Source organism: Marmota marmota, unplaced genomic scaffold (assembly GCF_001458135.2).
Source record: "Marmota marmota marmota unplaced genomic scaffold, marMar, whole genome shotgun sequence".
In the NCBI taxonomy this organism is placed as follows: domain Eukaryota; kingdom Metazoa; phylum Chordata; class Mammalia; order Rodentia; family Sciuridae; genus Marmota; species Marmota marmota.
In genome coordinates this window covers 53,654,699-53,674,879 of record NW_026000005.1, presented here as the reverse complement: position 1 = coordinate 53,674,879, position 20,181 = coordinate 53,654,699, and the positions used below count along the sequence as shown (strand labels likewise).

Genomic DNA, 20,181 nt, shown 5'->3' with positions numbered 1-20,181 from the left:
CTAAGGGCAGCTGGGCGGCTCCCAGTTCTGGAGGAAGGCTGTGCACGCTGTGTGTGTGTGTACAGGCAGTGGCCACCAAGGCCCGCTCTGTGCTGGGAGCCAGGACAGGCTGCCCTGCCAAGGGCTGAAAGACCCACCTGGAGGGCGGAACCCCGGGTCATTGCGGAAGCCCAGGTGCCACGAAGGTTTGAACCAAGAAGGGCAGCCCAGCAGGGCTCAGCCCCTGGGTTTGCTGCCCCGTGAGACAGGCAGGGTGTGGGCACATCCCTGTGCCCTGGGCCAGCCTGGTGTCACTCACCAGCATGCCGCGGAGTGGAAGGAGACCCCGGATCCGGAAGTGGCTGGTCCCTGCTACACTCTTGCTTGTGTACAGCAACACATCTGAGAACTGAGGACAGGAAGCCTTAGACAAGGACTGATTAAAAAAAAAGAGACAAAGTTTTAATGTCTTCATGGTCAGACTCTAGTGGACTTTAGGTGGCCACCATGTGATCATCAGTCAGGGCAACCTGTCCTGGCCCCCAGCATAGAGGCTGAGTGCAGGAGGTATTTTGGAGGGCAAACATGTTTTTTCATTCATTTGACCCAGCAGCACAGGAGCAGGCTGCCTGAGGGCCGAGAGCAAGGGCTCTGGCAGGTGCTGACAGGCAGCTCCCCGCCCAATGGTGACGTGGGCATCCCCAGCTGGATCCAGAAGCAGGACAACAAAGGAGACCTGGTGGGAACAAGGACAGCTGGCGGGTCCTCAGGCCTCACGAAGACAGTGCTTCTGGGTCAGCACTGAGTCCTCCTGCTCGCCACCAGACTGTAGGACACCCTACAGTCACAGGGGCCTGGATTGTCCCACCTTTTGGCTTCTGATTGCCCGGAACGAGAACAGAAAGGGACTGGCCTGGAGGCCTCCTCCCCCCTTGGGACATCCCCAAACCCCTGCACGGCCAGGTGCACAGGCTGCTGACAGTGCAGCCTCCCTGCAGAGCAGCACCCATTCCTCTCCAGGTGTGACTCGGGCTGGGGATGCGGCTCCAATGGGCACGGGGCACCTACCAGGAAGAACATCCTCTGCTGCAGGCCCTTCTTGGTGAGCTTGTGCAGGCAGCCCTCCCGGATGAACTCCTGAAAGACAGCCCACGGCACGCGCTGAGCCCCCTGGGCGAGACCCTCTGGCAGGGCCACCCCACCTTTCAGCAGCCCAACAGAGCGGTGCCAGAGGTCGGGCTGCTGCATTCACTGCCCGTTCGGGCACGCGAACGCCACACAGCCCTGTCAGGTGGCCAGCAGCTGCACTTGGAGGTGTGCGTCGAGCCTCGAGGACACGTCCACACGTAGACCGCCCCCCCCACCCCCACATATGGGTGTCCATAGCAATGTCCTGCAGAGGAGGCCTGCACATAGGGCCTCAGCAAGGAATGAGGCTCAGACACGCTGCAGAGGGCAGGAACCTACAGGAAGGGCCACTAAGTGGCCCCATCACACCGTGCGCCTAGAATAGGTGCGCCAAGACATCATGGCAGTGCTGCCAGGGATGGGTGTGGGACCGGGAGTGCAGGGACCCTGTCTGACCTGCCACAATCGTCCTGCATGGTCACCACATGATGCCCGGTGCCCCTGGCTGCCTCCCATGCAGCTGCTCAGCATGCTGTCAGACTGCGCATGTAGCCCGCTACCAGGTGCCAGGAGCACAGCTGACCATGGTGCCCTCTGACGGACTCCTAGGGCCATGCTGTTAGGAAGTTGCAGCAGGCGCACTGTGTGGCCCCGACCTGCCCACCTCCCCTTTGGCCCCCTCGTGGTGCCTGTGGTCAACCCTTCCACATGGCAGCTCCTAGAGCGGGGTGAGCCACTGCCCGGGGCTGCGCACACTTGCTGGGTGCCGAGTGAGTGCTGAATTAGTGAACACACTGAAGACCGCAGACCTGCCCAGCTGGAGGGAGGCCGCTGGGTCCCTGGACAAACACTCGGGTGGAACACAGCAGGCAGCTCCCACTCACCCTCCCGGGGGCGACGACACTGTCCACGCCCACCAGCTCCCGCTGCAGCTCCATCAGCTTCTGCAGGTTCTCCAGGCGGGTGAGGCTGTGCTGGAGCGTGCTGGTCACCTCTGTAATGGCCTTCAAGGCGTCTGCAAGGAGAGGGTCCTAAGCGCAGGCCCCAGAGTGGTGTGGACGAAGCCCCCCACGACTCCCTTGTGCGGAGTAAGCATATAAAAGGCAGTTTTAATCTGGGGCACGTCTCCTCAGCCCCCTTCAGGGACTGTTGCCCACGGCCACAGGCACCTGCCCAGCAGGCACAGACTCCTGCAGACACCCCAGAAACCTCAGCATGCTCCCCCGACAGGGCCGGCCACCACCGCTGCTCAGTGGGGAGGAACAGGCTTTAGGAGCGTTCCTCAGGGAGAGGTGCCGAGGGCTCTGCAGCATGTCAGATGGACGCTGGCTAGACACCACAAGAAGAGCAGCCACTCAGCTGTGCCGGCCAGAGCTGCCGCTGACCTAGTCCTGCTCTCTGGCTACTGCTACCAGGAGCACGGTGATACCCGTCCCTTACAGGGACCCCTCCCCTTTGCAGGAACCTCTTCCTGCCTGGCCACAGCCCTCAGGGTCCCACCACCTGTGGCAGGACAAGGTCCACAGCCTCACCCAGCTCCTCCGCACGGCTGCCCACACTTCCAGAGGAGAGAGCCAGCTAAAAGGGAGGCACTGGGGAGGCCGTCTCCTGTCAGGACAGGGACAAGCAGCAGGGGTGCCAGCATGGTCCTCAAGTGTGGGGCCCATAGCTGGCGTCCGCACTGTCCACGCTCCCAGCTCCCCTCCCAGTCAGCTTGGGCCGCAGCTCCCCCCTGGCCTCTTTAGCTCTATAGCCTCCGGGTACAAGGCGGGCTACATGCGCAGTCTGACAGCATGCTGAGCAGCTGCATGGGAGGCAGCCAGGGGCACCGGGCATCATGTGGTGACCATGCAGGACGACTGTGGCAGGTCAGACAGGGTCCCTGCACTCCCGGTCCCACACCCATCCCTGGCAGCACTGCCATGATGTCTTGGGGCACCTATTCTAGGCGCACGGTGTGATGGGGCCACTTAGTGGACAGAGGCCACAGTGTGATGGGGCCACTCAGTGGACAGAGGCAGACACAGAAGCTCACAGGCCAGGCCTATGAGCCTGCCTTGGACAGGACCCAGAGGCCGCCCTGCTCTCAGATGCTGTATCTAGAGGACACAAGGCTGAGGGCTAGGACTGCTGCTTGGGCTCTGTGCTGCCCTTGGGCTGGCACTGGAAGCTGCCGGAAGCCGGGCACACACTTCAGACCCGGTCACTGTGCCTCCCCAGCAGCCACAGGGCCAGCACGCTGTATCCCTGACAGGTCAACACACTGCGCACTCTGAAACCACAAGCCGCTTCTCCAGCCCCCAAGGTGCCCCTCTTCCAAATACAAGTTCTCAGCAAGGCCCCGCAAGGCTGCTGGTCCACAGGCACACCTGGGCCTGCTCTCCAGACACGGCCGATGGGCGCGACCAGAGCCTGGCCTGGGCCTCCCCTCGGGGCATGCCTCCTGCAGAGGACCACCCTGCCAGCACCTGGGGTCACGGCAGGGAGACACATCTGATTTCTCCTTTCAGCAGGCCAAGATGGGGGACTGCCCACTCCTGCAGCCTGTTCCCCTGGCTCATCGGGAGGCACCTGCTGAAGCCATGTGGCCAGAAGGAAGCGCCCCGCCTTTTCCATCTGCATTGTCACGACAATGGCGCTTTCCTACACTGTATCTAGGCTGGATCAGAAGTCGCGCGTGGGCGTGTTGGTGAAAGGAGTCCATGTGCGCCACCTGGCTGTCACCCGGCCCAAAGCTACAAGTTTCAGAGCCAAGGCTTCCAGGACAGGAATACCCACAGGAGACAGGCCACTCTGCGGGGTGTGTGGCTGTGCACCTTTGGTGGCTCTGGGGCCCTGGGTTAGGCTGTCCCCTTGTGGCCCCACACCCCGTGGCTCTGCGCTGTTGACACTTGGGCTGGGAAGGGCCTGTGGTTGGTGGAGCAGGAGGAGGGCCACCTGCCTGTAGAGGCCTGCCCCCATCCCCTTCCAGCTGCAGAGAGGACCACTGACCACTCTGCGGCTCTCCTGGGTGGACCAGCAGAGGGGCCTCTCCCGCCCCACTCACCGCGGCAGTCGGCATGATCCCGGTGCCCGGGTGGGTGGTGCTGGCACAGGCGGCTCAGCAGCAGGCGGTAGCGCACCAGCCGCTGGAGGGGCTTCAGCAGGAACGCGCTGAGAGGCAGGTAGCAGACCTTCTGGAGCTCGAACTCTTTGTAGAGCAGCTCCAGCTTCCTGCAGCGCTTGGTGGCCTTGTCCAGTTCTGTCAGGACCTCGTCGTGCCTTTGGAAGTAGCTGGTGAGCTCCTGTGGAGACACAGAAGGGCAGTGTGCAGGGGAGAGCCACAGGGCCTTTGCACGCCTTCACGCTCCACCCTGACCTGCTGCTCCACAGTGTGCCCACTGCTGCTTCATGCCCAGGCCCACTGCCCACATGCTTCCCGTGGCCAGTGGAGGATGGCAGGGCTGCACTTACCTTGCAGGGCACAGCAGGTGAGTGCTGGCAGGGATCAGGAAACCCCACTCAAGCTCCACCAGGCCCTGGTGCCCCACCCAGGAGGTCCCAGAGTGGGGCTGAGGAGCCGCTCAGCTGCTGGAGACAGTGAACCGGGGCGCTCTCCCACTGAGCTGCTCCCCAGCCCTGCACAGATGCACTGTGCCACGCCTCGGCCTCCCAGCAGCTGGTCCCAGACGGGCGTCACTGTGTCCCTCCACGCCTTACCTTTTTCCTTTCTCCCAGCACTAAGGACTGAACCCAGGGGCTCTCCCACTGAGCTGCACCCCAGGCTTTTCTCCTCCTGAGACGAGAGTCTCACCAAGTTGCCCAGACTTGTGATCCTCCTGCCTCAGCCTCCATGTTGCTGGGATCATAGGCGTATGCCACCGCTGGGCCCAGCCATACCTGGCGTCTCAATAACACACCAGTGCACACAGGTTGTGACTGCTACACACACCAACAGGTCAGACTAGACCAGTCCTCCTTCTAGAGGGCTTCAACGGACATAAAGACAACCTGAGTGGTCTAATGAACTGGGTTACAAGATGTGTGCATAGTTCAATTTCCAGTTAATGCAAGTGCTGAGGGACAGAACTTCCTGTTACCCTGGCACAGAGGCCCACCAGGGTGTCCGGCAGGAGGGCCATGGGCAGGCTGGAGGGCTTCAGGTAGCCAGTGCTGGCTCTCCAGGTGCGGGTGTGGCCAGAGCCCCAGCTGCAGAGAGCCCAGGGGAGCCCGACTGTGGTGCTGCCTCCTCAGCCACCAGTGACTGTGGGCAGCTGGAGGGACAGGGCCGGAGAGCCCCTCCCCTGATGGAGCTCACTCGCTCTCAGGAGGACACCTGAGACAGGAGCCTGGCAGCCTTCAGCCTCGCAGGGTTTCAGCGTCCCAGCCCTGGGTGGAGCCCAAGCTGACGCCTGTGTTGGGGGCACCCTGGACTGCCCAGGGTCTGCCATGGCTATTCCCGGAGCTTGGACGCTGTTCTCAAGGAACACAGTGTGGGAGCTGCTCTGAAGGGGGGTGTCCTGAGACGAGACCTGTCCTTGGGAGGGTCAGAGCTGCTCGTGCCCCGAGGGGCCCGGGTCCAGGAACTCCCCTGGGGTGGGGCAGTAGCCCCAGAACTTCGGAGCTTGAGGGAACCCTTCTGAGGATGCTGTCCTGAGAGTCCCTGAAGGGGACCCTGCTGTGGAAGAAGCCACTCGGGGGACCCTGTCCCAGAAGAAGGCTCTCTTGAGGGGCGCTCTAATTGAATGCCCCACTTAGAGGAAGCACACCAGGGGACAGTGTCTGAGACCCCTGGGGAGGCCCATCCTGGCACCCTGTCCTGGGCCTGCGGTGAGGGCGTGGCCGGCAGCCTTCCGGGGAGAGGCTCCGGGCTGGCACCGCAGTGCCGGGGGACAGCCTGAGTCTCCGTGGAGGCCTGCCTACCTTTAGCTGGCGCATGGCCGGCAGCAGGATGTCTCCGATGCGCTGGTGGTCACCTTGCGTGTGGGTGCTGGGGGGAACCTCCCTGGAGGGCAGAGGCGAGGGTCAGCAGCCAGAGGCCTGTGAGGAGGCCAGGCTGCATGGCCAGGGGCTGAGAGGCCAAGGGCCTGGGCCTGGCAGACACTGAGGCGCCTGCCTGGAGTTCTCTGGACAGTGTGGCAGGAGAGCAGGGCTGCACACTGCCCGCCCCCAGGGTCCACGCACACTTCAGTGGGGGACGGCCCCTTTGGACAAGTCCCTGAGTGGGGAGTGTCTGAGGGCAGTGGTAGTGACCAGAGCATGGGCCACGGGGTGCAGAATTCAGGGTGTAGGCGTTGCCCCTGCAGGGCCCACGGCCAAGGTCCAGGGTGTGCCAGGGTCTAGGACCCGGGAGTCGGGAGATGGGGGGCCGGGCACAAGGCACTGTTACCAGAGTGCCAGCCTGTGCTCCACCTCGCGCAGGAAGCCTCTGTGGAACTTGTAGACGGGGTCGATGCTGGAGAAGAGCAGGGTCATCAGGGCCGCGGGCATGGCACCCTCCTTGGCCACAGCACTGCGGAACCACTGTGGGAGGAGGCGGGGCTGCTGCCAGGTCTGAGGCCCGTCACCATGGGCGCCCAACACGGCGTTCCACCACTGCCCTCAGGCTGGGCTCAGCTCCAGCCCTCTCCACCGAGCATCCAGCTTTCAGAGTATCAAAGCAATTCTGGGCCAACGTTTCAAAGGATGCCTTCCCCAAACTCTGGCCCAGGGCTTGGCTGTGACTCTTCCCACCTTTCCTCAGTACTGCAGACTGAGCCCAGAGCTCACACGTGCGTGGCCAGTGCTCCAGCACCACGCACACTCCCAGACTGTCCCAGCTTTTGAAGTGGGTGTGGTGGCGCAGGTTTGTGATCCCAGAGACTCGGGAGGCTGAGACAGCAGGAGTGCAAGTTCAAGGCCAGCTTCAGCAACTTAGGGAGGCCCTGTCTCAAAAAATAAAAGGGTCTGGGACATAGCTCAGAGGTTAAGTGCCCCTGAGTTCAATCCCTAATACCAAAAAGAAAAAAAAAAAAAATTTGAGACAGGGTCACATTAAGTTGCCAAGACTAGGCTTGAAGTTGTGATCCTCCCTCCTCAGCCTCCAGAGTCACTGGGATGCAGGAGTGGCCACCACACCCAGTGACGTGTGTCGTAAAGCACATGTGCACATCACATGGTCGTCAAGAGGTGTTTTTCAGGATGGAGCCTCTGTGTATGTTTAGATTTAAGAGGTTAAGAAAGTCACAGTGACAAGGACGGAGGCGCATACCACAGTGAGCACTTCTAGGTCCTTCAGATACGTCCGTTCTGTAGCAAGAATCTCCTTGGCTATGAAATAGGCCTCGTCTTCTGGCATGAGCTGAAAGAAGCAGAGGCGGCCATGAGCCTGTGTCTGAGGGATGGCCAGCCTGTGACTTCCGGGGCCGGGGTTGTGACACCTGCTTTCTTCTCTCAGCCCCGTCATGGGTCTTGGCTGTGATTCTCGCAGGGAATCCCTTCCAAGCACCACAGGCACAATTCCGCCCGGGGGGTATGTCCTCACATGGTTTCTCATTTTGTGTTAGTCTCTTGCAGAAAAGAATTGCTGTTCAAGCCTCAGTAAGCTTCACAGCTGGGACTCATTCCGGTTTGTGATGGCATTCCTGTGGACATGCCGGGAGCCGTGGTGCAGCTGGTGGGCACAGCTGTGGGTGTGTCGAGCAGTGTGTATGAGGGTGTGAGAGACAAAGTCACTGAAATAACCCAGCAATACGCTCTACAGCCTGAACGTGGCCCAGGGGCTCCAGGTCTCCCCCGGCCGTCTCCTCCTGCATGCTGCCTCTGCCCCGGGCCTGCTCAGCACACCTGGCCTCGGGGTGCCGTGTCCCATCCTGGCCCCCCCCAACCTGACAGCCTCTGCTGGCCCTGAACAGTGCCTGTTCTCACGGCTCCTCTTGACCACAGGCTTCCTTGGGTGGACCACCCCTCGCCCCCTCCAGGCAGGCACCTGGGATGTACCTCAAGTCCCTGCCCACCAGGAGCTGGCCACCCCAAGAGGAGACAGGAGAGGAGCAGCACTCGGCAATGAGGAGGGCGCCTCATGCCCCTGCAGAAGGTGCCTGGAGACCAGCAGGCCCAGCAGGTAGACCCTGAGCTGCAGGGAAGGGGCAACTCCAGGCCAGCCCGCGGAGCAGGCCCGAGGGGGACGTGAAGGGGCCATTCGAGGGGCTCCTGGGGAGGCAGGCCATCTGCCTTCTGGGTGGGCTGGGAATGCACTCGGGCCCCAAGGTGTGAGCCCAGCAGCACAGAGGGCGGAGCTGTGGGGGCCTCTCTGCACCAGCCCAGTGAGGGGACCAAGCCCAGGTGGGATGCACAGCAGGCCTTGGCCTAAGCCAAGGAGAGACCAGACCATAGAGGGAGGCCCACGTGGCTTCAGAGCAGCAAGAGGATGCAGCACAGAAGCCAGGTCCTCCAGAGGAGGTCGGAGCCATGTCTTCTCCTCTGTGCACCTGCCTAGTCCAAGATCGGCTGTGACAGCCTTCAGAGCCCAGGGACAGAAGGCGACAGGTGCCTCCATCTCAGGTGTGCAGCACCCCAGGGAGCGCAGACCACAGCCCGCAGAGCTGGGCCCTCCCTGCCGTCCTCTCCTCTCAGCTCTTCCCAGGTGCCTGGTAGCCAGGTGTGGCCCTGGTCCTGCCATTTCCCTCTGGAGGCCCCAGCCATTCCTGGGGTACTGGCCCTCCTCTCCAACCCCCCAACCTTCACACTTTGTTTTTTGTGCTATTAAAATTGACTCATTCAAATTAAAATTCAGTAAAATCTCTTTAAAAAGTCCTAGCACCACTTGGACTGCTACAGACCCTGGGGTCAGCTCTGTTCCCAAGAGGTCCCACCTTCCCAACAGGGATGCCAAGGGTGGACGCCCCACAGCTGAAGGTCCTGTGTCAGGACACCTCTCAGAGGTGACGATGGTCCATAAGCAATAGCCTGACTCCCAGCCCCAGCCCAGCTCCTGGCCCTGGGACAGAGATGCCCACGCAGTCCGAGGAGAGTCACTGGTGGGCTTCTCTCCCCAGTGCCACCCCACTGCAGGGATGCCCAGGGGTAGGTGGCCTGTGGCTCATCCACCCATGGAAGCCCAGTCAGGGGCAGAAAGCACCAGAGCCACAGGGGTCTGCCCCCGAGCCACAGGGCAGCCGGGCTCCCAGCCAGGGGCATGTGGGTGGGCGAGGGCCTCTCAGGAAGCATGGTTCCCCCAGAGCCTTGCCACCTGCCTCCACAGGAGGTACCGCACAGCCTCCAGCCCCAAGGGCCAGTCCTCACCAGTCTCCACCAGGAAGGCGGGAGGGCCAGCACTGGGCAGCCAGGGCCTCCTGACACAGCTGAGCAGGCAGGTGCACACAGAGGCTTGAGCAGGCTGGACTCTGTGAACATGTCTGACCTGTGTTCACTGAAGCTGCTGGCCCTGTGGGAGTCCCCATGGAGTCTGGGCCAGGCTCCCCTTGGCCACGCGCCTTGCTGGGACCCCGCTTCTCAGGACCAGCACAGAGGGCCTTCAGGAGCTGCAGGCACACCTGGGAGCTGCATCTACCTCATGGCCCCGCAGGCCAGCAAGGGGGACAGTGGTGAGGGAAGGGCCACCCACACTGGAGATGGGCCTTGCTGTGCAGACCCAGACATGTGGAAGGGCACCCTGCTGTCCCGGTGGAGAAGTGGCCGCGGCAGGCCCAAGCCAAGGGCTCTCCCTCTGAGGTGGTCCTGTGCCCCATCTCCTGTCCTGTGGTGGCTACGGGCTTCTCCTCTCTCAGGGCCAGGCCTGTGGGCCCAACCGTCTGGGGTATGACACATCATCACCCTACAAATCTGAAGAGTCTCATTTTGTGACACAGTAAATGACAAACTAAAGCTGTTTCAAACACAGATTTTCTCCAAGTCTTTTTTGTTTTTGAACAAAAGAAACATTGAAATAAACATGTTGTTGAGTTTCCAAAGTCAATAGATAAGCTGTCCAAAAGAAATCCCCTCACTGCCCACACCAGCTGTCCATGGACATCCAGTAGCCTCTCAGACAGCATGGGCACCTGCCGTGGTCTGACTGCTGGGGAGCCTCAGGCCCCCCGCCTGGAAAGTGCAGGCACTGCCCCTGCATCCCCAGCCCTTTTAAAGCCCAGAGGCCTTGGGCCGGCAAGATGGCAGGTATGAGCCACTACACCTGGGGGACCCCTTGTCCCCCAGGGCCAGCACCGTCCGGAGCTCACTGCTTTAAGCTCATTTGTCCCTAGATCTTTCTGGTGTGCTCACCTGCAAAACTGCAGCCCTAGGTGGGCCCAGCTGACAGCCTCCCACAACACTGCCCCAGCTGATGGGGAGGCCAGGAGAGTGGAGGCCGCCCAGGCCACTGACAGTCCTCCTCAGCCCACGATTCACAACTCCTCTGCTTGCTCATCCTCTGCTTGCTCACTGTCTCCTGCAGACCCAGTGTGCACCCTCGGCAGATACCCACGGGCACCGTGAGCCTCAGTCTGCCCACGGCACTGCCCACATTCCCTCCCCCACTTGCCCACCAGGCCTCACCTCCGAAAACAGCCTGACCCCAGTCAGCCCCCACCATGCCGAGGTCTTCTCCCAGTGACTCCACCATCAAGGTGGCAGGAGGAGGGGGCAGGGGCAGGGGAGAGGCCGGAGGGTGAGGAGGTCAGGCCAAGTACCCCGGCCCCGCCTGGCAGCCGAGACTCTGCAGCCAGAACTGTGGTTGAATGAGAAAGCGTGGAGAGTCCCGGGCAGCTCCCAGCCCTATCCAGCAGAGCCCTGTCCAGCAGCTCCCCAGCCTACCTTGTGCAGAGGTTCCTCCTGGTCCTGTGTCTGGGCTCCAGCAGCCTCACTGAGGGCAGGGCTCAGGAGGGGGCCCAAGCCCTGCTCGGCTGGGCCCAGAGTGACCTGCAGTAGGGGGTGCAGGCTCGGGGGGCTCCTCTGGCTGGAGGAAGAAGGCTGAGCACCGTCCACAGAAAGGCCTGGAATGAATGGGGCAGGTGAAGTGAGATGAGAAGGCTGGGCCCTCGTGTGCGAGAGGCCTTCTGGAGAGAGTGGGGACGCCTGTCCTGAAGTGAGATGGGGCTGGGCAGAGGGCTGATGGCCCAGAGAGAGGTGTGGACCCAGGGCCTCTCTCTGCTCTGGAGATGGACTGTGATGGGTCTCCCCAGGAGGTCAGCACCCAGGCCAGAGTCAGAACCATCCCCCAGGCAAGTCTGGGCCAAGTGTATCACCATGCCCACCATCTCCAGTGGGGCTGTGCACGGGCCCAGCTTCTGGGGTTTGCATCATGAAGACTTTGAGGATCATCCCGCCACAGGCAAGGAAAGCTCCCCACCCGCTGCAAGGTGCGCTTTTCACCAGAGACGCTCAACCTGAGCCCAGTTCTAGGGAGACCACTGAGGGGCTCTCTTCATCAGTCACTGCAAAATAGAGATTTCCTTTTTGTTTTAATTCTCAAAGGTTTGTTCCTACTATTTCCCACGGGAATATCAGTAATTAGGTGCCAAATTTTAAAGATTTTTTTTTTTGGTATCAGGGATTGAACTCGGGGCACTTGGCCACTGAGCCATGTCCCCAGCCCTATTTTGTATTTTATTTAGAGACAGGGTCTCACTGAGTTGCTTAGCACGTGGCCATTGCTGAGGCTGGCTTTGAACTCGTGATCCTCCTGCCTCAGCCTCCCGAGCCGCTGGGATTACAGTTGTGCACCACTGCGCCCCATTGAAGACCGATTTAAAGCAGGTTTCATAGGAGAAATCTACATGATGTTTAGAAGTCACCAAAGGTAGGGCTGGCTTGTGGCTCAGTAGTGGAGCACCACATTAAAAAAAAATAAATAAGGGTATTGTGTCCACCTACAACTAAACATATATATATATATATATATATATATATATTTTAAAGTTACCAAAGGTAGACCTGTGTCACCTCCAAGGGGGTGCACTGCCACGGCACCTCACTATGAGGGTGGGTCAGCTTGCAGGATGCTGCAGACGGGCCCCTGCACCCCACCCACGCTGGCTGCCAAGCCAGCCCTCCACTGTGGCTGGAGCCCAGGGCGGTCACCGAGTGCCAGCACATGTTTTGTTGAACGCTGCACATGTGACTGAGCAGGGCAGCTTCTTGGAGGAGAGCAGCGGCCGAGAGGCCAGTCCCCCAGCGGGCCGCAGTGCAGGAGGAAGGCCTCACTTCCCATTGACAAACGCAGACAGTGGGAAGACCTTGCCCGCTGCGAGGAGTCCTTGGAACTTCACTCTGCGACTTCCACAAGACACATTTACACACAAGGAAACGCTGACAAGGCCTAGTCATTATCACCATATGAAGTCACTAAGGACCAACTTATCAGAATGTGCTTTTATCATGCATTTAGTTAAATATGCTCAACAGTCTCAGTGACCTCAGGTGCCTACTGCTGCTCCAGAGATGCTCTCTGTCACTCCTGGAGTCAGATGGAAGTGGTGCTCATGCCACCCTGCAGCACGGTCACCTCTGTGCTGCGGAGATGCCTTTCCTCTTTCCTAAGCCGCACCATCTAGGATCTGTGCCCCCAATCCTTGCCCCTGATTGGACAGAATGGCATAATGAGGTCGTCTTAAGTAATTAGAATTCAGAGAAAACTCTAGATGCTACTAATGACTTATTGTTTTGGTGCTGGGGTTTGAACCCAGGGGCACTTAACCACTGAGTCACATCCCCAGCCCAGTTATTTTTTATTTTGAGACAGGGTCTAGCTAAGTTTCTTAGGCCCCGGCTAAGTTGCTGAGGCTGGCTTTGAACTCACGATCCTCCTGCTCAGCTTTGCTGAGGGATTACAGGTGGGCTCCACTGCACCTGGAAAGCCACAGTATTTTGTACTCATCACTTATGAAAATAAGTCAAAGCTTACAGGTGTGGTGGTGCACACCTGTAGTCCCAGCAACTGAGGCAGCTGAGCCAGGAGGACCCCAAGATCCAGGCCGGCTTCAGCAACTTAGGGAGACCCTATCTCTAAGACGTAAAAAGACTGGGGACGTGGCTCGTGGTTAAGTGCCTGTGGGTTCAACCCCCACTTTACTCTTGGGCCCCAGGGCTCTGCACTGGGCTTCCCTGAAGGAAGTTCAACCCAGGGAGCTGCAGACTCGACTGTGTCTGAGTGGACTGGGCGGGTGTGGCCTGGGCTGCTGGCTGGGTTGGCAAACGGGCTGTAGCCAGCATGGGGAAACAGGGTCATCACAGCAGAAAGCAGCCTTTAATTTAATGAAGACATCCTAGTGGAAGGACACCCCCCTGCAGAGTAGACTCTTCATGCGGAACACACCACCTGGGGTTCTGTGGAGGCCGAGTCATCATATGATAGTATTGTTGTAAAAACTTTCTATTTCACAAAACTTGTCAACTCAAAATTTAGGGAATGGATGAAATGTATCACAAATGCCATTTAACATTTTAAAAAATTGTTTGGCAAACCTTATAAATCATGCCTACTTCTGATCACAGCAACACACACCCCAGGTGAGGAGTGCACCTGTGGGGAGACACTTGTCACCAAGAGGTGGTGGGTGTGTGCCTTCCCAAACACAGGCCATGCAGTGTGACACAGGCTCTGGGCACCATGTGCCCAGCACAGCGTCGTCGTCACTTGAGCTCTCTCAGCTGGAGGTGCCACTGCACGGCACCCCGGAGGAAGCAAGCCAGGGACGGTGGCTTAGCAGCTGCTCTCCACCAGTGACCAGTGACTGGCGACGGCCGAGGCAGACGCAGGCTCTGCCCCTGGGGCCTGTGGGGAGGCCCCTGTGGGCCCACCTGTAGGCCCACCTGTCTGTGAGCCGGCTCCTCACAAACGCACCCCAACGCGTGGCTAGCAGGAAGGTGTCTTAAGAACTTTCAAAATGCTGAGTATCATTTTCGGTGCCACAGGGTTTGTTCAGCCTCCACTGACAGGGGAGAGCCGACGCCAGGCATTTGTAAGAGCAGCTCCCCATCCGAGCTCTGAGAGGCAGGAGGACTGCCAAGAGCGAGTGCTCGTCACCCACAGTTGAGAGGTCACGTGGACAGCAGTGGGGGCCTGCTGAGCTCTGCCCCTTCCTGCTGGGCGCTCCCTGAGGGCCATGCTGCGGGTGGCAAGGTGTGACAGTCTTCAGAGGACACTTGCGACTGATAACTCCTTCTGATCGTCAGCAAGGAGTACTCTGGCTGTGTTTTCTGACGCTCTCTCAGCGTTCACCAGAGAGTCCTGAAGCACTCCTCCTTGAGGACGTTGTCATCTAACTGGAGACGCGAGGGGGGAAGGGGTCCAAAGCCCGGAGGGCGGCACCCGGGATCTGCTCTCGACCCACAACTGTACACTCTCCTTTAAAATTCTCTACCAAGCAATCCTTGAAAGTATGTGCCGCTAGTGGAGGAAGAATCAGCTCCTATTTGGCAAAATTCAAGGTCAAGTTGAAGGTTAATCAGAGTGGGTGGTGCAAGCAACAGAAACGTCATCTTGAACAGAGCCAGCTGATCCCAGGAGAGGAAGGCCTGGTGCGCAGGTCCTGAGAGTCAGCAGAGGGGCACTTTGGCTTCCCTCTTGGGCTGTACTCAGAATCTGGGTCAACTGTGAAGGTGAGATCCATCCGGCTTCCCATCACCTCTGCCAGACCCCGTCAACAGATGGTGGGAGGAGCTGCACCTGGTGCCTCTTCCCAGAGCTGTCTGCAGCCAGCGGAGGTGGGCTCCAGAGGGGCCAGCTGCTCACGGCAGGGGCTCCCCGTGAACACCTTGGCTGCTCCTCCCCATTCTGTTCTACATAAACAGGGCTCTTTCCTCATGAAGACAGCAACACATTCTTCAAGAACCTTCAGTTGCTGCTTTCAGGGTGTTCTACACCCACGCCACCCTTCATAGTGCCCCTGGCCGCCCCACGGCCTTCGCCCTGCTCCCTCAGCTGCCCTGCAGGGTGACCGCATTCCCCTGCAGCTTGCCAGAATCGCCATCAGGACTGGGGCCACCTTCAAAGGCCAGGTGCACCCAAGCTCTGCCCTCCCCGTCTCCCGTCCCACCCCCATCTCACTGCATGGACTGCAAGGGCGTAGCCCGGGAGAGAGAACTCAGCTAACCAAGGGGCGTCCGAATCCTCCCCCACGTCCTCAGGTCGAGGCCATACAGTGTGCATTGCACCAGCAGAGAAGTGCCTGTCAGCCCCTGCTGGCACTGTGCCAAGCAGCCCGAGGGCCGCCTGGGACACTACCCGAAGGGGCAGCACCACCGTGCAACCCACCTGGGCAGTATGGGTGCCCCAGACCCACCCAGCAGAGCCTCCCTAGAGAAGCAAGGCCTGGCTCAGCTCCAGCCACAGGGTGCAGGCCCTGGCCAGGAGGCAGGGAGTGAGCCCCGGGGCCAGCTCACCTTTTCTATAGTGGAGCCAAAATACTCACTCACATTCTTATTTTATACTGTTCTTTCAAATAAAGGGATCTGGTACAAAAGGAAGGAAACCAAGAACAAGAAATGGAGCCAGGCATACCAACCCGGAGCACAGTCGGGCGCTGGGCAGACCCACTGCAGCTAGGGCTGTGGGCTCCTGTGCCCAGGAGGGGCTCCAGGGCTTTAGTATTTTTGCCCTAATAAAACTGCCTGGGGGGGGGGGCTGGGTGGAGCTCCGTGGCAGCGCCCTGCACCCAGCCCTGGTTCCACCCCCAGCTCCGCAAACAAAACGGAATGAAATGAAGTGAAAAGCCACACTGAGGGCCTCCTCCTAAGACTCTGAGAAGTGCCCTGTGACCAGAAAGGGACGAGGAGTGTGGATGGTGCTCACCAGGAAGATGTGCCTCAGAACCCATGGCTGCGAGGCAGGGCCCGCCCGTCACCATTTGCTGTCGTGCTGCGAGGGAGGCCGAGTTGGGATGGCTTTGAAGCACTTTCTTGAATCAAGATCTATCCAGGGATGTCCTTCTAGGGGACTCACTTTTCAGGGTCACTCTCCTGACCGGGAGCGGCAGGCACTGGGCAAGTTAGCAGGGAGCAGACCCACGTGGCAGGGGCCTGAGCTCCTGACCTGTCCCCTCCTCTGCAGGCTGTGGGGTCTGGAGTTTGCCCCGACCATGAGCTCTACCCTTGTGCGAGCTGTCCCCTGGCCCTCTTCCCACGAGATGCAGAATACAGACCTGAGGCTCCAGGTGGGCTGTGTGCCTCCCGTCCCAGTCATGGGTGCTCACTGACCATGCTGCCATTGGGTGCCATGTGCCTCGAGCCCCCAGGGGCAGCCACCACTGCTCAGATGTGTGGCGCAGGCAGCTAGAGCCATGGTGTGAGCACCAAAGGGAAAGGCCAGAAGCCTGTCCCCAGGGGTCTGCTGCCACGGCTGCGGAGGAGGAAGGCAGGGTGTCCCTGTGCACCCAGGGCATGAGCAGGAGGCGAGGGAGGACAGCTCCCTGGGGGCAGCGGAGCTTGCCGAGAACCCCAGGGCTGCCCTCAGGGGCAGGTTCCCGCTAGCCACCTGGGCCTCATGGGGGTCAGCACACTCTGTGCAGGACGTGTGCCTCTGGGGTGCTCATGGGCCTGGAGTGTGGGGTGGGGGCTCAGCAGACCACAGCTTCCTGTGCCCACCCCTTCACATGGGCCAAGCCCAAGGCGGGCAAGAGCAGCAGGCACTGAGAGAGTGCCAAGATGCAGCGGAGCAGGCAGGGTGCCACTCGGTGCTCTGCAGCCCAGGGTGGAAGGAGACATCGTCAGGTGGTGGAAACTCGCAGCTGTTTTAATCCTAACTTAACATGGAAGATCTGTAACTCATACAGATCAAAATTCTGATTAGCGGAGAGGAAGCTAAAAAGCCCATTTTAAAATCCGTGGTAAATATTTCCTTATTTTATTGAATGAACGATTTTAAGTTCTTAATTAGTACATATCTATAAATTTATAAATGGCAATGTCAACGGAAAAGAAATTTTGTAAGTACCACAAACCAGACAACAGAAGTTCTCTTTAAAGAGTGAACGATTCAAGTGCACAAAGGGATTCTGACTCCTTCCTCTCGTCTCCAAGGGGAATGTGAAGGCTCGGGAGCCAGAGGAGGGGCCTGGGGGACTCTGCAGGGAGGGCGGGTGGCGTCTTCCATGCCCGCAGCCCAGGCCAGTGCCAGAGTGAGGGCATAGCAGAGGAGATTATGGCCCCCAAAGCAAAAGCCAGCTCCGAGCCCATGTCCTCAAGGACACTGGTGGTTCTGTGAAGTGACTGTCCTGTGGTGGGTCTCATTTCTAATGTCCCACGAGCGGGGCAGACACTGCCTGTCAGCATCAAAGGCACATGGAGAGGCATTTGAGGGCCCTGTCCCCACATGGTTGGGACCACAGCACACAGGGGGCCTCAGGGCCGCCCTTGGGGCTGCAGAGCAGTGAGCAGCCACGTTGGACAGCAGAGTACAGGTACAGTGGCAGTGCAGGAGTGGCCCTGGCCCAGGAGGGAGTGGGGCCACAGCAGCAGGCTAGAGGCTCTGCACGGAGTTCCCCTGGGTGCCACCCCGTGTGAGCACTTTGGACAGCACGGTGTTGGCTGGAGCAGGGGACCCTGGCCCTAACCCTAAGAGAGTTCCTCTGTGACCTAAGAGGGCACACACCAGTACCTGTGACGTGAGGCCACACAGCACATACCACGGCAGGTTTCCAGCGCAGCTGGTCGCGCCGACAGGTCACTGCTGTTGGACTGGAAAGTAAGTTGACTCACACGGAGCATCTGGACTTCGGAGACGCAGATACGAAGACTCGGTGACTGACAACACGGACTTTCCACCGGAAGCAAAGTGTACCGTGGGGGGGACGACTCGCAGGCAGGGAGGCACTGCCTGCTGACGGGGACCCGAGGGTCATGCCTTTCTGCATAGATGCTCCGGCTGTGACAGTGCCTGCCCCGGGCCTCCTGGGAAATGCCAGAACAGCCCCTGGCAGGTGCCTCTGTGGCTGCAGGTGGGACCTGACAGCTATCCCACTTTGAGGCTCTGCATGTGCCCAGAGAAGCCCATGGCCGGGAACTGCCAAGAGGAAGGTACTTCCCCCTGTGCGCATCGAGCCGGCCGGGCGCGACTCCAGGCCACAGGCCCACCTGAGTGTTCAAGGGAGAACAGCCATGCTGCCAGAGCAGTGTGTGCCACGGGGCTTCTGTCCTGGGCTCTGTGGGAGGGCGTGGCGGGAGCTCGGAAGGCCACCCAGCAAGGCACACAGGGCGGCCCTCTGCAGGAAAAGGTGCAGTAGGCTCAGCGTCTCAGATACTGCCAAGGCACACTGTTCAGGACTCTTCTGAGAGCCACGCCCACCAGTGCTGTGCACACAGGGCCCGGGCACTGGGGAACGGTCCTGGTCAGCACAGTGCCCTGTCCAGCCACCAGGGGGCTGGTCCAGGTTGCAGACCACAGAAGAACCACTGGCTTCTCCCACAAGGCGCCGGGAACCTAACAGCCAGCTGCAGCGAGCAGACCCTGTTTGGATACTGATTAGAACCAGTTAGCGGCTAACAGGCACTTTAGGTGTAGACGCTGTGTGTGGCCATGCAGGCAACTGTCCTCTTTCAGAGTCGCACGCAGGAATCCGAAGGAAGGTCCTCAGCACACCAGGGACTGTCTCCTCTTCCTACTTCTTCTTCTTCTTCTTCTTTTCCTGCCCTGGGGATTCAGACGGGTGCATGCCAGGCAGGCGCTCCACCACTGAGCTACACTCCCAGACAAGGGTCTTCTCTAAAGTGCGACAGGGACGACACCGAGAAGGGAGGGAAGCGCGGCCGAGAGTCAGCAGTGCTACGAGCCACCTCCTGCTTTTTTGTGTATTTTGAAAACTTCCTAACTAAGAAACTATCTCCAGAAAACCGGCTCCTTAACAGAAGACAAACCCAACAGTGAGCCTACTTCCCAGGAGGCCTGCAGTGCAGCTGAGACCTCCCTGGAGAGGGCTGGCCTTGCGGTGCCCCTGCTTCCCGCACAGGGCAGCCACGGGCCTGGTGGCAGGGCTGGCCCACACCCACCACATCTGACCTGCTGCAGCCACCAGGGCAGGCTCCACAGGGAGAAGGGAAAGACAACCTGTGTCCCGTCAGCACCAAGGGGCACATCTGTCAGGCAACTGACCAAGAGGAGAGGTGGCCAGCAGCCTCCTGTGAGCACTGAGGTTTAGGAGGAACTCTGAATGCCGTACGTGTGAATTCTTCCCTACTGCACACACTCAGGGTCCATTTTTGGAGCCACACACTGGGAAAAAAGCAGTTGTCCTCAACACTCTTGTTCTAAGTAGTGCCTGGCTGCAGACCTGTAGTCGTCCACATGGGAAGCCACACCCAGCCTCAGAGTGTCACCAAGACAGCTGACCCCAAGGGGGCAGAGTAAGCCAGAGTCCCTCACTGCAAGCTCCAGCCAAGTGGACGGGTAAAGCTGACGGTCAGGCCATGTCCGAGGAAGCTGCTCCTTGCTAGGGCCTGTCCAGCATGGCCTAGGACAGCAAGACCGACTCAGTCAAGACACCCGACAGCCTGCAGATGCCAGAAATGTGTCTCTGCAAAAACAGTCGACCACCCGGGCAGAGGACTAGGGGCTCCCACATGTGGAACATGATCGTCCCAAGTTTCCATGGAACATTTGCGGAAAAATCAGAAACTTAGGTAGGATCAGAAAGGATACCCACTGCTAACAAAACCCCAAGATGCAGCACCCCAGCGGTGGACTGGACCTCCTCAACGCTGCCCATGCAGGGCTGGCGATGGGGTGCACGGCAGTGGGTTCTCTGGTGCCCACTGAGGGATGCACCAGCCCTGGCCTTCACAGTGGTGTGCACTGGGGTGCCCTCCAGCAGCCCGCAGGGCCGCTGAGCCCATTGCCTGGGACACTGTGGCTGCTGTTGTGGGGACACCGCCCCTGAGGAAGAGTGAGGCCAAGCCCCACATGTCGGGGGTGTCCCTGCATCTCTTCCTCTTATCTGAGTTTTGTGCTGGGGATGGAAGCCAGGGCCTCATGTGTGCTAGACAAGCGTCCCCCGAGCAGGCCCACCTGATCCTGTCCCTCTGGTCCAGAGCGTGCCTCCCAGCACACCTGCACTATGACCCTCAGGTCTCACGGCTTCTGCTTGCTGCAGCCATGTCCTCTGTCCGCCCCCCCCCCCCCCCCCC

The 20,181-nt window shown here is 59.8% G+C and overlaps 1 protein-coding gene across 1 annotated transcript in view; it reads right to left on the bottom strand.

Moving 5' to 3' along the window:
- Positions 1-20,181, bottom strand: part of Farp2 (FERM, ARH/RhoGEF and pleckstrin domain protein 2) — an 81,401-nt gene that overhangs the window by 5,934 nt on the left and 55,286 nt on the right. Inside the window, exons 13-20 of the mRNA XM_015481688.2 lie at positions 10,879-11,101; positions 7,337-7,426; positions 6,476-6,609; positions 6,010-6,091; positions 4,154-4,391; positions 1,992-2,122; positions 1,048-1,116; positions 299-388 (exon numbers count right to left, since the gene is read on the bottom strand). Of these exons, the coding sequence (XP_015337174.2) occupies positions 299-388; positions 1,048-1,116; positions 1,992-2,122; positions 4,154-4,391; positions 6,010-6,091; positions 6,476-6,609; positions 7,337-7,426; positions 10,879-11,101 (1,057 nt within the window). The remainder of the gene's footprint in view (positions 1-298; positions 389-1,047; positions 1,117-1,991; positions 2,123-4,153; positions 4,392-6,009; positions 6,092-6,475; positions 6,610-7,336; positions 7,427-10,878; positions 11,102-20,181) is intronic.